Below are 13,065 nucleotides of genomic sequence, written 5' to 3'. Positions count from 1 at the left end.
CCTACCCCTAACCAAATATCTGGACTTGCTTACCCATAAGGGGTCTCCCTCCAGGGGTCCCACCATAGCCATAAAGAGAGGCTGCTGGAGCAAGGCAAACAGAGCACTGATCAGAGACTGCATGCCAGTCAGGCTGCCAAACTGTGAGGACGGGTAACTGCAGGAAGAGAACAACATCTGTTAGAAGGCAGAAGCTACTGAAGGCCGCGTTTCAATTCAAGCACTTGAGTACGTTCAGACTGAGAAGTACGGCAAAATGCAGTGCGCTGTCAGTAAGCCACAATTAAAAAGGACATCATAAATTTCCGGTAAGTGCGCAACAACAGTAATGGATGCGGGACAGCACAACACTGTTAAAATTTGCACACTCAAGAACCAAGTACAGGTGATTACGAAAAACATTTGAGAATAATGACAGCTACGATTTAATAAAACTTGCATGCAAGGAGACGAATCAATTCACCCGGAACGGATGGCTTCTAGAAGAAATGTCTAACTTCTACAGGAAAAGATGTTGCTATATAGAATGCGCGTATGCAAAGGGAGGGGTAATCTAAAACGAGAGGCTACAGCTATCTTCAAATGCCCAGATGCCCAAGGCTGTTGAGTCTGAGCACGTGAAGGACTTCTTCTGAAGACAAGAGGCCTCTAGCCTCCAGCAGATAATCAGAGCAGGTCTGTCTGACATCAATGTGTATCATATGTATGTTAGTGCATAATATAACTAATATTATCAAAATAAAATAGAATAATTGACCAAAAAAAACATTTTATCAGTGCAATAACAAACCATATTTTCACAGTCTGCAAACACAAGACTTGCTTGAGAACTAATTACACTGGGGAAGGGTTTACCACAAATAGTCAGCTTTACAACACAATAAGCACATAAAACTGGATGTCAGAATGTGTTAATATACAGGTTATTTTATATACACATACAGTACAATGTGCACAGAATAATGCTGAACATATGACACACTTACACAGCAGCATAGAGGCCTCCAACCGCAGAGTGGATGAAGCCCCTGACAATTGTATGCAGGATGAAGGACAAAATCTGAAAATAACAAAAAAAAAACATAATATACTAATACTAATATATCAAGATACTGTACTTAGACTATTGAGAGCAAGACCGTTCACGGCTCCGATGTTCAAGACACGGATGCCGTCAAATGTTGCACATAATGTAGATTTCAATGTGTATTTGCACCACTAGGTGTCACTAAAGTACTATGAAACATGATATTCTCCATGCTCAGTGTGAAGCTCTTTGTCTCAGAACAGTGAACGCAGGGGAGCACACTGCATGGACAAAACTATTGGGACACCACACCACAACATTAAGTTGTGGCAGCTTCCACTCATCTGGGAAGTCTTTCTATAAGATGTAGGAGTCAGTGTGTCTGGGGGAATTTATGCCCATTTGTGATATGAGAGGTCAGTAATGTTGCACCCAAGAGAGGGCCTGCTGGCTCACTACCGTCTTTGTTCTACTTCATCACAAAGGATGGGCTTGACGTCAGGATTCTGAAGTTGTTTCAAACCAAACAAACCTAAGCATGCCTTGCTAAGGTAAATAATCAAGACTTAAAAGTGAGTACAGCGGATCCTCGCACATTCTCGATTCAGTATTGGCGTCCCCACAAATTTGTGGATTTTTGGTCCAAATAAGTGTTTATATTTTGATGTACTTTTCTCACCACACAAACATACTTATTAAATGCATTTAAAGCATGACATGTATCGGTCGTATATATTTCATACTTTAAATGCATTTAACAAGTGTGTGAGGGCTTAAACCTGGATTGTGATTTTCTACATGGAGCTCGGTAGCTTCCTTCATCACGAGTGAACAATGGCAAGTAAAGAGAGAAGGAGAGGGCCCTGGAGTTAAAATTGATCTAATTATGACAACAGTCACGTTTACAGTTTTGTTGCAAATGTTGAGCCGAAATTGGAGGAGAAAAGCTATTAGGAGGGTTTGGAGGGGGAGGTGCGAGCCGGCGTAGCGTACAATGGCGCTTCGACGCAGCAACATAACACAGGCAACATAACACAGCTTTAAACGCGTTTTGTTGCGATTTACTAGTGAAAGATTACCTCTGTGAATAGCAGGGATCTACTGTCATTGGGATAGCCAATTCATGAATGAACTTGTTAGCTTTCACATTTTGTAAAAGACACCCAACAAATCAATTATCAGCAGTCTTGAAAAGACGATGATTTAACTGAACAAAAAGAGCTCTACATGCAGGCATGTGTTTTTGTGTGTGTTTGTGTGTGTGTGTGTGTACCTGAAGGGGAAGGTTGGGGATGATGCAAGTGACTCCAAAGCCAACCAGGAGTAAGTTGGTGAAGATAAAAGCTCGGGTGGAGTTGATAATCTTCTGAATCTTTTTGTCTGGGCGGCGAGGCTGACCAGGCTCCCTGATGGGAAAGACTAAAGTTAAATATATTTTCTGAACATAACATTGATGCACACCCCTCACATTTTCAGCAACATTCTATCTTCTCAAGCGACACATTTTCAGTGGATGGTGACAATAAACTGCTGTACAAGCTGTACACTGACTACTCTAAAGTATATCCAAGTTTCATTTGTTTTGTATTTTCCCTTATGAAGATGTACAATTGTGCAAAAGGTTTCTGAAATATCGCTTTGTAGTGATACTGTGGGCTAAAGTAAACTTGGTGTTTGTTATTATCAGGTCTGTCAAAAACAGCGCGTTAACGGCGGCAACTAATTTATTTGATAAGTTACGTATACATTTTTTGCGTAATGAACACATGTGCATCATGTCAAGCCACATGTCTCGTTATGACGGCAGACGGAGCACCGTTATTGTCCCCCACACAGCCGGACGCTCTTTTATAACCTTATTCTTACCTGAACACATCAACAGCATTGCAATTCCAGCACCATATATGTATCTCCAACTCACAAACACGTCTCTAGTCCTCCTCGGAACGCCACCTCCTCATTGTCAATAGACCACTGCGAGATGCATTCATGGACACTCCGGAAATCACAATAATGTCTTTATTGTCCGTGTATGTTTAGTCTACATAAACAGCAAGACAAAGAAAACTTCTTACAGCAGAAGTACAATTTGATGCATTTACGTATGCTCGGAAACCCCAGAGAATACATCTACACTCAAAACATGTGAATTCAACTTAAATTACTTGGTGTCTTTGAACGCAACTCTTCATGGCACGTAATACCACGGTTCAAGTGTGATTCAAAAGTTGTGCTACTATTAAAGAGTCTAGTGTTAGGCAAATAGATGTTCAGAATGGGTGGTATCTCTTAGCTTGAGTTACATTTTCTGTTTATTTGGAGCTTTTAATATATACAAATTAGGGATGTGCCAATCAATCGGCCACCAATCAATATCGGCCGATTTTCGTGGAAAAGCACGTGATCAGCGTATGCCGATAAATGCCTTTCAACGCCGGTCACAAAAGCCGATCACCCCTGGCTAGTATTATTGCAGCTTTAACTTGGTCGTCTTGGAAAAGCGTCCCCCGCCCACTTTCCTTCAAACTGTACAGGCGTGCCAAAGCCAAATCAAACATGTCAGCCATGTCAAACTTACCTGCTATTTGTGAGAGTGATACAAAATGAAAAACAAAAAATATCTCACAGGGGTAGCACGTTAAAAAGCTTTACTTTCAGAAAAAAAACATGATGGTGTCTGGTGGGTTTTCCAGGCTCACGGTGTAGCATCCGTCAAACTCACTCGCCCGTATGTGCGTAACAGTCAGAAGGCTAAGCAAAGAACCCCAAAAAATAAGGACTAGATCAGCAGCCTTTCTAAGCGGTGGTGACAAGGGGGTTAGCTGACCGCTGACACTTATAGCCCTGCTGCGTCCTTCTGAAAGTCCTGCTAGAGCTCCACCAATGTACTCTCACATCCAAAGTCACCTTGAAGAAGTCGTCTCATCCTTCACCAGTGATATGTTCTCTTGAAGAAGCAAGTAAAATCGGTGTTTGGCTTAATTAAGGTGATTTTATGGTTCCTTCTTTACAGTATACCAACCCATAAAAAAAAATCACATTGGCCCCCTCTTTTCACTTTTTAATAATTACCTATTTTTTGTCAGTCAGGGAACGTTGGAATAGTTTTAACTTTTCCCCCTTATACGGGACGCCTGGCCAATAGCACCCATCATAAATAAATTGAGAAATTTACAGTTAATCCATGTGATTGGTGTTCGAATCAGCATCATAAAACTGTGATTGACGCATCACTAATGCAAATATATATATAACTGTGTCCTGTCATTGATCTTTTTCTTCATAAAATGGGCATATTTCACACAGAGTTGCAAATAGTGATTAACTTGATCCAAGTTGGATCATTTGACAGCCCTAGTTATTATATTATATCTCACCTCGCAGTACTCTTGTCCTTTTCATCCTCGCAGTCTTTGAGTCTCCAGTCCATGACGTAGCCAATGACAGGGGAGGTTGCCAGACACAGCAGCTGCAGTACGCCGAAGATGGACGTGTACGTGCTGACTGGGAGACAAACAGCAATAACAAGGTATAATCATGGTGCGTTCTTCAAGCATATTTGGCAGCGTGAGTAACGTTCATTTTCATACAAAAAGAACAGATGTTGTCACAGGACTTTTTAGGTTACTAGTCGACCGTATGTTTTTTTTAGTAAGCTGGAAAGGCGAGAGAAAAGCAGTGGTGTTAAATGTTTGGAATGGCTGGCTTGAAGTCCCTTACCCACTTGCATCCTTTCCACTGCAACATGACAGCACAAAGTAGAAAGAGTCAGAGAGACAAAGAGAAAAGGAAACATGAAGAGGTGTTAACAAGAAGCAACAGGACAGTGTCGCTGAGAGAGAGAGAGAGAGAGAGAGAGAGAGAGAGAGAGAGAGAGAGAGAGAAGATTGTTAAGTGTGACAGTGCAAACGAAGCGGTTAAATGTGAATATTAAAAGTGGTTGGAAGCTAAAGGAGGGCTGGCTGAAAGCATGAGTTCACACACCTGTGCTGAGATGTCCCTCCGTCAGGGACTCCAGGATGGTGTTCATTGCACCCATGTAGAAGATGAGGCGCAGCTGGGTCACGCACATGGTGATCAGGCTCAGGAGGAAAATGGGGCTCAGCACGCTCCTCATGAACGACTGATCTGCAGAAGAAACGACAGGAGATCAAATCTTTGGTTACTTACTATCTGGTCACGGTTAGAAGAGTCTACACCAGGGCTATGCAAGCAAATGGTTCTGGGGGCCATATTTTGAGAAAGCCAAGGACCAAAGAACCGGACTCTACTCTTGTCACTATAAGGCTCTGCTATACCATCACATCTTTAACTCACCAAATGGCTAATACAGTCATAAATAAAAACACAAGCAATATGTTTACACTAGTCTAGGATCCTCTACAAGACAGGAGCGCTCTGCTGTGTTTAAGTGCCTCTTGCATAGGCAAAGATCCTTTATACGACAGAAGAGCTCTCTTTTTAAGTACCTACTGTAAAAAAAACTAGTCAAAGATCCACAGTACAGGACTCCTGTGTGCTTTTAGTGCATTTAATATCCAAAGTGTCATGGTTGATTCACTTTTTGCGAGAAATATTCAGCCCTAACAAGAAGAAGCATTACAATAAAAGCAGTTAAAAGTCCAAATCTGTGTGGTTACACACTAAACTATAACATTTGAAATAAATCACAGACTAGTGCCACAGTTGTCGGCAAAGAGATTAATGCGGAAATATTCCTATGCACCTGTAACATGACTCAACCTGCTGCGTGTTAAAGCAATTGTTAGAGGTTTTCTTCGAGGGTCCAAGGGGAAAGTTGATCATTAATCCAACTTGTGAATATAGATGGAAAGTGGACTACATTTGCACTACAGCCCATATGGTGAAGCACTAGACAAACCAATTAAAGGTTAGTGCACAGATGGAGTTGGATTTATTGCCCACAAGGATCCATTTGAAGCTTAGTTACAGCATTTGTTTGGAAGGTGCTCATGCTTGCAAGGAAATTCACATATATTGCTTGGTTACTGAAAGCAACATGTGCCATCTCACAACACAGTGGTACATTCGGCCCTCGCTACATTGTGGTTTTTCAAACATTAATAAAAGATTGCTGTTTCGTGGTTGAACTGAACTGAACTAAATACAATATGAACACATACATAGGCAGAAAGACGCATTCTAATTGTGAATGTGGTCTACATTGACCACTAGGGCCTGACATGATTGTTGGAAAACGCATTTACTATATTGCAAGTTTAAATTATGTCACAACAAGCACAGTGATAATAACATACTATAACACACTGATCATAATAATAACACAGGCTACTGTTGGGGCCATAGCCCAACTCTCAACCTCCAACGTCACTTCCTGTACTCGCCGCCAGGGAACACATTTACTGTGACACACACGAACAGGAGTTTTATTTACGTCTTAAATAGATTATTTACTCATATTATATTGGATAATATGACTGTAAAAGCGATTTAAAGCCGCAATTACAATACATTGATGAGACAATAGCCACCGCAGGATGTACGCTCCCCAGAAAAAAACGTATCTTATTTATGCCCAATATGTCTTATTTTCTCTGATTATATCTACGATACTGGGTAATACAAATGTAAAGGTGACAATATGGGTGTTGTTTCATGTCTTGAGGGCTCTAATAATGTTAAAAAAGTATCATTGGAAGATCGTAAACAGGTTTTCTTACCATAACTACAAAAATATTCAATTTATTAATATTGAATTCTACTTCGCAGAAATTCACTTATCGCGGTCAGGTCTGGAACCAATTAAACGAGGGACTCGATAAACAAGGGACGACTGTACCTCGCTTTTTGTACACCCTGATTTTCGTACGATTCAAAACTGAACAAACTACCGTAGTACATTTACCAGAGTATCATTCTGTGGAACTGAGCGCACAAACAAAGAACCCTATGCGTCTTGTCACGTTATTGTGTTTATGCGTGAGTCCAACTGTGTTCATAACGTGGGCAAACGGACTAGTTTGTCAGGGGCAATGTTTGGCTGTACATATTTTTGCCAATAATTGTTTTGTTGTTTGAAACCGAATCCTACAAAAACCCGGGAGTATGAAAACCGTACCACTGTGTCCAACTGCGTTCATAACGTGTCTTTATTACAAAATGTGCCTGCTCTGACGTCATCATCTTCCAGCTCCATTGTTTATCCGTTTTTTTACTGAGTACGGCTGCAAAATAAGCCACCATGGGGCCAAAGAAAGTTACAAGTGCCAGCACTTTGATAAGGAAGGTGAAAAACAAGTTGCAGCAAAGTAGTCTTTGATAACGGTAAAAGTGATGTTAAATGTTCAATTATTCGTTTCATTCCTTATTTATATGTATTTTGCACTGTTTTCTGCATGTACAACTATAATTATTCCCGATAAAATGCGTTTTTGGGTGAATCATTGCATTTACATTATTTTGTTTGGGAAAAATGTATCCCGTTTTCATACGATTCGGTTTTCGAGGAACCTTTTGGACCATTTTTTACCATTGTTGTAGTGTGACGTGAAGTACAACTGCACAAGAATTTGGTTAGTTTTTTGACAAAGTGAAACTTTATATTACTGCAAACTACAACCGCATAAACTGCAAATGTGTAGTGCCTGATGACCATAATGTATGTTTGATAAGGCATATTTACATCTACTTTAAATTAAACTGTGAACTCATCATTCACTTTCGATGTCGCTTGTCCTCACTAGGATCGCGAGGCTTTGCTGGAGCCTATCCCAGCTGACTTTGGAAAACAGGCGGGGTACACCCTGGACTGCTTGCCAACCAATGACAGGGCACATATAGACAAACAGCAATTAACACTCACATTCATAAACGGACAATTTAGAGTCTCCAATTAACCTAACATGCATATTTTTGGAATGTGGGAGGAACCCGGAGCACCCGGAGAAAACCCACGCACGCCGAAGGAGAATATGCAAACTCCATACCGACATGCCTAAACGGAGAACCCAGATCTTCCAGATCTCCTGACTTTGTGGCCAACATGCTAACCACTAAGCCACCGCGCGGCCTAAACTGAACTCTCTTTTGCAAAATAAAAATGTCATCAACATTTATGACCCTGTACTATATCCTGAGGTCACAAGTACGTGACAAGAAGAGTATTTTTGCAAAAACATACCTCACCTTCTAGATCAACCGATGAATGTTTGCACAATGCTACAATGACTGCATGTGTGTTATGTTCATGTTGCTCAACCTTTTACCCACAATGCTGGTACTTCACAATTCCAGGCAGCTTACCTTCCACCCGCTGACTGCCCAAAGTGACTTCTAAAGCAATTCCACGGTCCACTTGTTACCAAAGGGACCAAGTAGAGAAAGAACGAATCAAACCAGCCCAGGTAGGCACAACCACTGGAGGCCCCTCACACTTATAAAAGTGGGAAGGCCAGAGGTAAGGCCATTTTCAGGAGCCTTAGGTATGTGCTTGTGTCTAATTATTGTATACGGATGTAGGTCAGGCTTTAAATCTTTAGAATCAGAGGAGATTGTCCGATTTATTTTTGCAAAGTGTACACTAGGATGAAGAGTTACCCACCTCTACCATAAGATGTCCAAAATCCTTCACTTTCATTTACTATTACATACAAATGTGGATTACTGTTATTAATGTAGATATTTATCATAATTCCATACATTGTTGAGTGTAAGCTTGCCTAGACTGATGAGGCAATAATCAATGTGGCTATTTCCCTCTTTCTTTCAAGGTGGTGTCTCCATGATTTAATGAAAAAACTATTCATTAATAAAAATACTAGTTAAACTAGTTAAATACTAAAAAAACAGGTTCCAATAAAACTGAGGTCATTTTTCCTATAAGAAATCATGTAAATCCAATTAATCCGTTCCAAACACCCAAAAATGTTAACAAAAAACACATTTAATACAGAATAATTATAGTTTTACATATATTAGAAATGATATATTATGAATGGATGGAAACTTTATTAGACTCTTGTCGGCAAAGATGGCGAGAAGTGGAGAGGAAGCCATCTTCGTGCTTTGTGATGAATTTTTTTTCTTGTGTTTCTCATCTTTATCAAAGTGCTGGCAATCACAACTTTCTTTGGCCCCATGGAGGGTTATTTAGACATTACACTCAATAGAAAATGCACAGTGAGTGAGGTTCATATTGAGGTGTACATCACGCTATGTGAGAGGGTTTGCAGGGGGAGGAGCCAGCCGGTGTAGCGTACGCTGGTGCCTTGACACATGAACATAATCCAGGTTTCAGAAATTGAACTCATAACTGAAACCAGCGAAGCGTGGAGTCGAAATGTGTGCAGAGTACGCAGGTCTGCTCTAAGCTTATAGCGTTTGTGAACTGATCCATCAGTTCTCAACTTACTTTCCTGTGGAGGCTTGCACGTCACCTCCAGGTCGACGGTGGATAGACACATCTTGCTGGCATCTTGAGAAGCGAGGTCTTTGGTCGGCTGGTGTTGCTGCTTGACCGAGTTGCCCACACTTAGACGGCGTCCCACCGTCGTCACCTGCCGATAAAACTGCTTCCCTGTGATCTTGTGGTCGAACCCCAGCCAGCTGAACTTGATCTTCACTCTGAGGGGCCAATTGCAGATAGTCAAAAAGTGGAATTTCAGGGAGTTAGGGAGATACAAGTTCAAGGTGTATTAAAGCGATGCCAGATTGCTTTTCTGTTTTTAAAATATTTCCTGTCTTCAGGCTGTGGCAGACTTACACTGAAATTTAGTGTGTGTGTGTGTGCGTGCATGCGTGCGCGGACTGATCTGTGGAGGAACAGAAGCTAGCAGCATACAGTATTTACAGCAGTTTAAATACTGTATGATAGCTCAAATCTGGCCAGACACCAGGCTGCACCATTCATCTACTATGTGCCTTTGCGAGCGTGTGTGTGTGTGTGTGTGTGTGTGTGTGTGTGTATGTGTGTCAAGTTTCTTACGTGAAGTCCATGTCCTCTGGGCCGGGGAAGGGCTCCAGAGGCCAGTTGACGAAGCAGTTGAAGAACACCAGACAGGCGCAACCGGCCCAAACCAGTAAGATGGAAATGAAGGTGGCACCCAGGTCATAGATCACCTAAAAGGCAAATCAGTGATGAATTCCATGGACAAGCACTCTTATGACTCCGCCAAAAGGGGGTATCGCACAGGGCATCTTTGAAGCTAGAACCACCACTAATAGTATTGTTACTGGGACTGGGTATTACAACAAGATTAGTTGTGCCATTTTGGAATCAGTGGTGGTCAGAACAGTTCTATTGTGACTCAATGGGTAACATTTGTCTCGCAAAAGTGACTACGTTGCTTGCTGAAAAATCCGTCAGCAAGCTCCTGACTCATGGAATGATTAAGACATCAGTAGAGGACACACAGATGAATGGGTTCTTCTTTGCTCCCGGTACCATTCCCCCACAAAGGTTCATGTACATTGATTGTGTAGTTTTTGCGTAACTACAACGAGTAATCAAGAAAATACCCTACTTTCTTGCTTGAGGATGTTAAATGTAGGGTTGAAGTCGAAACTCAGATGAGACTGATACAGCTGTGGACAGGTGTACGAAATGCAGTGTCCAGGAGTAGCAAGGATACCTTGATGCCGGGGAAAGTGACTGCAGAGGAGGCATACGATCCGATCATCAGGGCGATGAAGGTCGACCTCAGGTCTCCAAACATGTTGGGAAGCTGACGGAAACAAAGATGGCTCTCTTAACAAACATAACAAAAAAATCAATAATTAACAACATCATAACAAATAAATAAAGCATAAACAACCATTTTTTTAGTTAGTTTTTAGTTTAGTTTGATTTATTTCAAACATGCATACGATGTTAAATTGAAATACATCACATACTGACAATTCACTGCTCAACATGTCCAGAAAGGAGCAGGAAGAAGCAGAGCTTATTAAATCTTACCCCCTGTCCATATCACAGCTGCCACTAATTCAGTTATAGATTTGTTGTCTCCCTGCGTCCATATACACAAATCACAAAAAGGTGGGGACATCAGGCCCCGGGTGAGAACCCAGGACGAAGCCACAGCACATCATCACCTCCACAGGCAGACTCACTCCGAACACCCCCCACCACCACCACCCACCCAACCCCCACCCCCCGAATGCACCCGTCCACCCCGACATCTAGTGACCAATGTAGAATACTACATTCACAGGGCATTTTAGCCAATGCTGAAAATGCTTAATTTGGGCAAAAAATATGTACAATTTGCTTAAATATGCATTTTTTTTAAACTAATAATAGGATGCAGTCAACCATGAAACAGCAATCATTTATTAATTAATGATTTAAAAATTATGAGGGAGCAATGTTCGAACCATGCTGTAGCGAGGGACGACTGTACACCACCACGGTACTTAATGACTTAAAGTTAATCACAAAGCACATCAAAAGTGTTGCTGACACTTTAAGTAGTTTTTGGTCCAGTAGTCTATGAAGGAGTGATTAAGTACTGTTTTGCAGGTTAAGAGCACAAGCACAACAGAGAAAGAATCTTGAGAGTCTTGCGTAATAACCCTAAGCAGTGCACACAGCGTTCTTATCCAAAACACTCGGAACTGTAAACAGCCGTCTTCACAAAAACAGAAAACACAAATGAGTCAGAAGGCGCCAACACAGTGCAGCTCACCTCAGGAAGGTCCTGCCTGGCAGGTAGATAGTATAGCATGTTCTTAAGTGAAGGACCTTTATGGATTATAAATAGCACAAGTCGCCATTAAGCACTCACTTGTAGGGGTGGACGGATATAGTATTGATATCAAGGGTGGTGTCAGTATTGGATCGCTGTCAGAGGATTATTGACTTTATTTTGCTCAAACAATTGTATGTAATAATTGTATTATTTTGTTGATATTGTTACATTGTCATATATTGTACATCGTATGTAATGTGTGTACGTAATCATAATCTATACATTGTACATTGTCTTTGTCCTGTGTTATATTGTGATTATATATCAACAAAATCATTCAATGATCTTGAGAAATTCCAAACAAAAAGTATCAGTATCAATATCGTTATCTGCAATACCAGCCCTGTATTTACTAGGTATTGAATCGATACCAACATTTGCAGTATCGCCCACCCCTACTAACCACATATTGTACAATCCAGCCATGGCCGTTTGCTCACACTGGGATAAGATACACAACCTTTGACCCAGTCAGTGGAAAGGACACACAAAGGAGGTGCTCAGCGTGTGCCCAGCTCAGCATACTCCATGTCGTCACCATGATTCATCAAGGCCAACACATGCAGTGTCAACAAGTTCACGTTTCACCACTGAGGCTCTCTCGCTTCCTCATTTTCATCCAGTCTGCTGGTCTTGACACAAACTGGTCCATTGGTCTAGTCTAGTCCAGACATTTGCGTTGCTATGGTAACTGCTTGTATCCATATACACATTATACACGCATGTAACCGGAAGAACGTCAGAAAAAAGCTCAACCCAACCAATTTCAGGAAAGCAAAAGACAATTCAAAGCACAAGTTCTAAATAGGAAAATGTCAAGCAGTTTGAGACCAAAATACCAAAATACCAAAATTCATAAAACAAAGCACTAATGTGACAAACTTAACACCGTTTGAAAGGTAATACTTTGCCCTTCTCAGAGTATAAGTAGTGATACTTGTACTCTGAGAAGGGCTAAGTATTACCTTAACAACTCTACCACTAAAACTCACTGAACACGCAGCTTCATTTACTCTTATCTAGTAGCAAAGCTATCATGTATTCCCGACTACAAGTCGCTCCGAAGTATAAGTCGTATCAGTCAAAATATGTGTCGTAAAGAGGAAATAAACACATATAAGTCATCTTTACCTGTACTGTATTTATCAAGTTTATACTGTAAGTGTCCTGGCACCACTCCTAACAACATTAAAACCAAAACATCTTTTTGAAGGTCAACCGTCAATGTCTTCATTATAAAACACCATTTCAGACTGATAATAACATTATTGTTTCTCTAGTTAGTTTTCTTATGTCCAATGACTGAGG

At 41.0% G+C, this 13,065-nt stretch overlaps 1 protein-coding gene across 2 annotated transcripts in view; it reads right to left on the bottom strand.

Moving 5' to 3' along the window:
- The window catches only part of LOC129191336 (large neutral amino acids transporter small subunit 4-like), a 30,198-nt gene that overhangs the window by 4,249 nt on the left and 12,884 nt on the right, over window positions 1-13,065 (bottom strand). Inside the window, exons 6-14 of one of the 2 annotated variants that reach the window (XM_054794581.1) lie at window positions 10,639-10,731; window positions 9,993-10,126; window positions 9,420-9,631; window positions 5,012-5,155; window positions 4,748-4,765; window positions 4,405-4,531; window positions 2,301-2,433; window positions 987-1,060; window positions 34-157 (exon numbers count right to left, since the gene is read on the bottom strand). In XM_054794581.1, coding sequence (XP_054650556.1) covers window positions 34-157; window positions 987-1,060; window positions 2,301-2,433; window positions 4,405-4,531; window positions 4,748-4,765; window positions 5,012-5,155; window positions 9,420-9,631; window positions 9,993-10,126; window positions 10,639-10,731 — 1,059 coding nt within the window. The remainder of the gene's footprint in view (window positions 1-33; window positions 158-986; window positions 1,061-2,300; window positions 2,434-4,404; window positions 4,532-4,747; window positions 4,766-5,011; window positions 5,156-9,419; window positions 9,632-9,992; window positions 10,127-10,638; window positions 10,732-13,065) is intronic. The other variant, XM_054794582.1, reaches the window with a different exon arrangement.

The sequence above is a fragment of the Dunckerocampus dactyliophorus genome, chromosome 12 (assembly GCF_027744805.1).
Source record: "Dunckerocampus dactyliophorus isolate RoL2022-P2 chromosome 12, RoL_Ddac_1.1, whole genome shotgun sequence".
Lineage (NCBI taxonomy): Eukaryota > Metazoa > Chordata > Actinopteri > Syngnathiformes > Syngnathidae > Dunckerocampus > Dunckerocampus dactyliophorus.
This window is presented reverse-complemented; position numbering and strand designations above follow the sequence as displayed.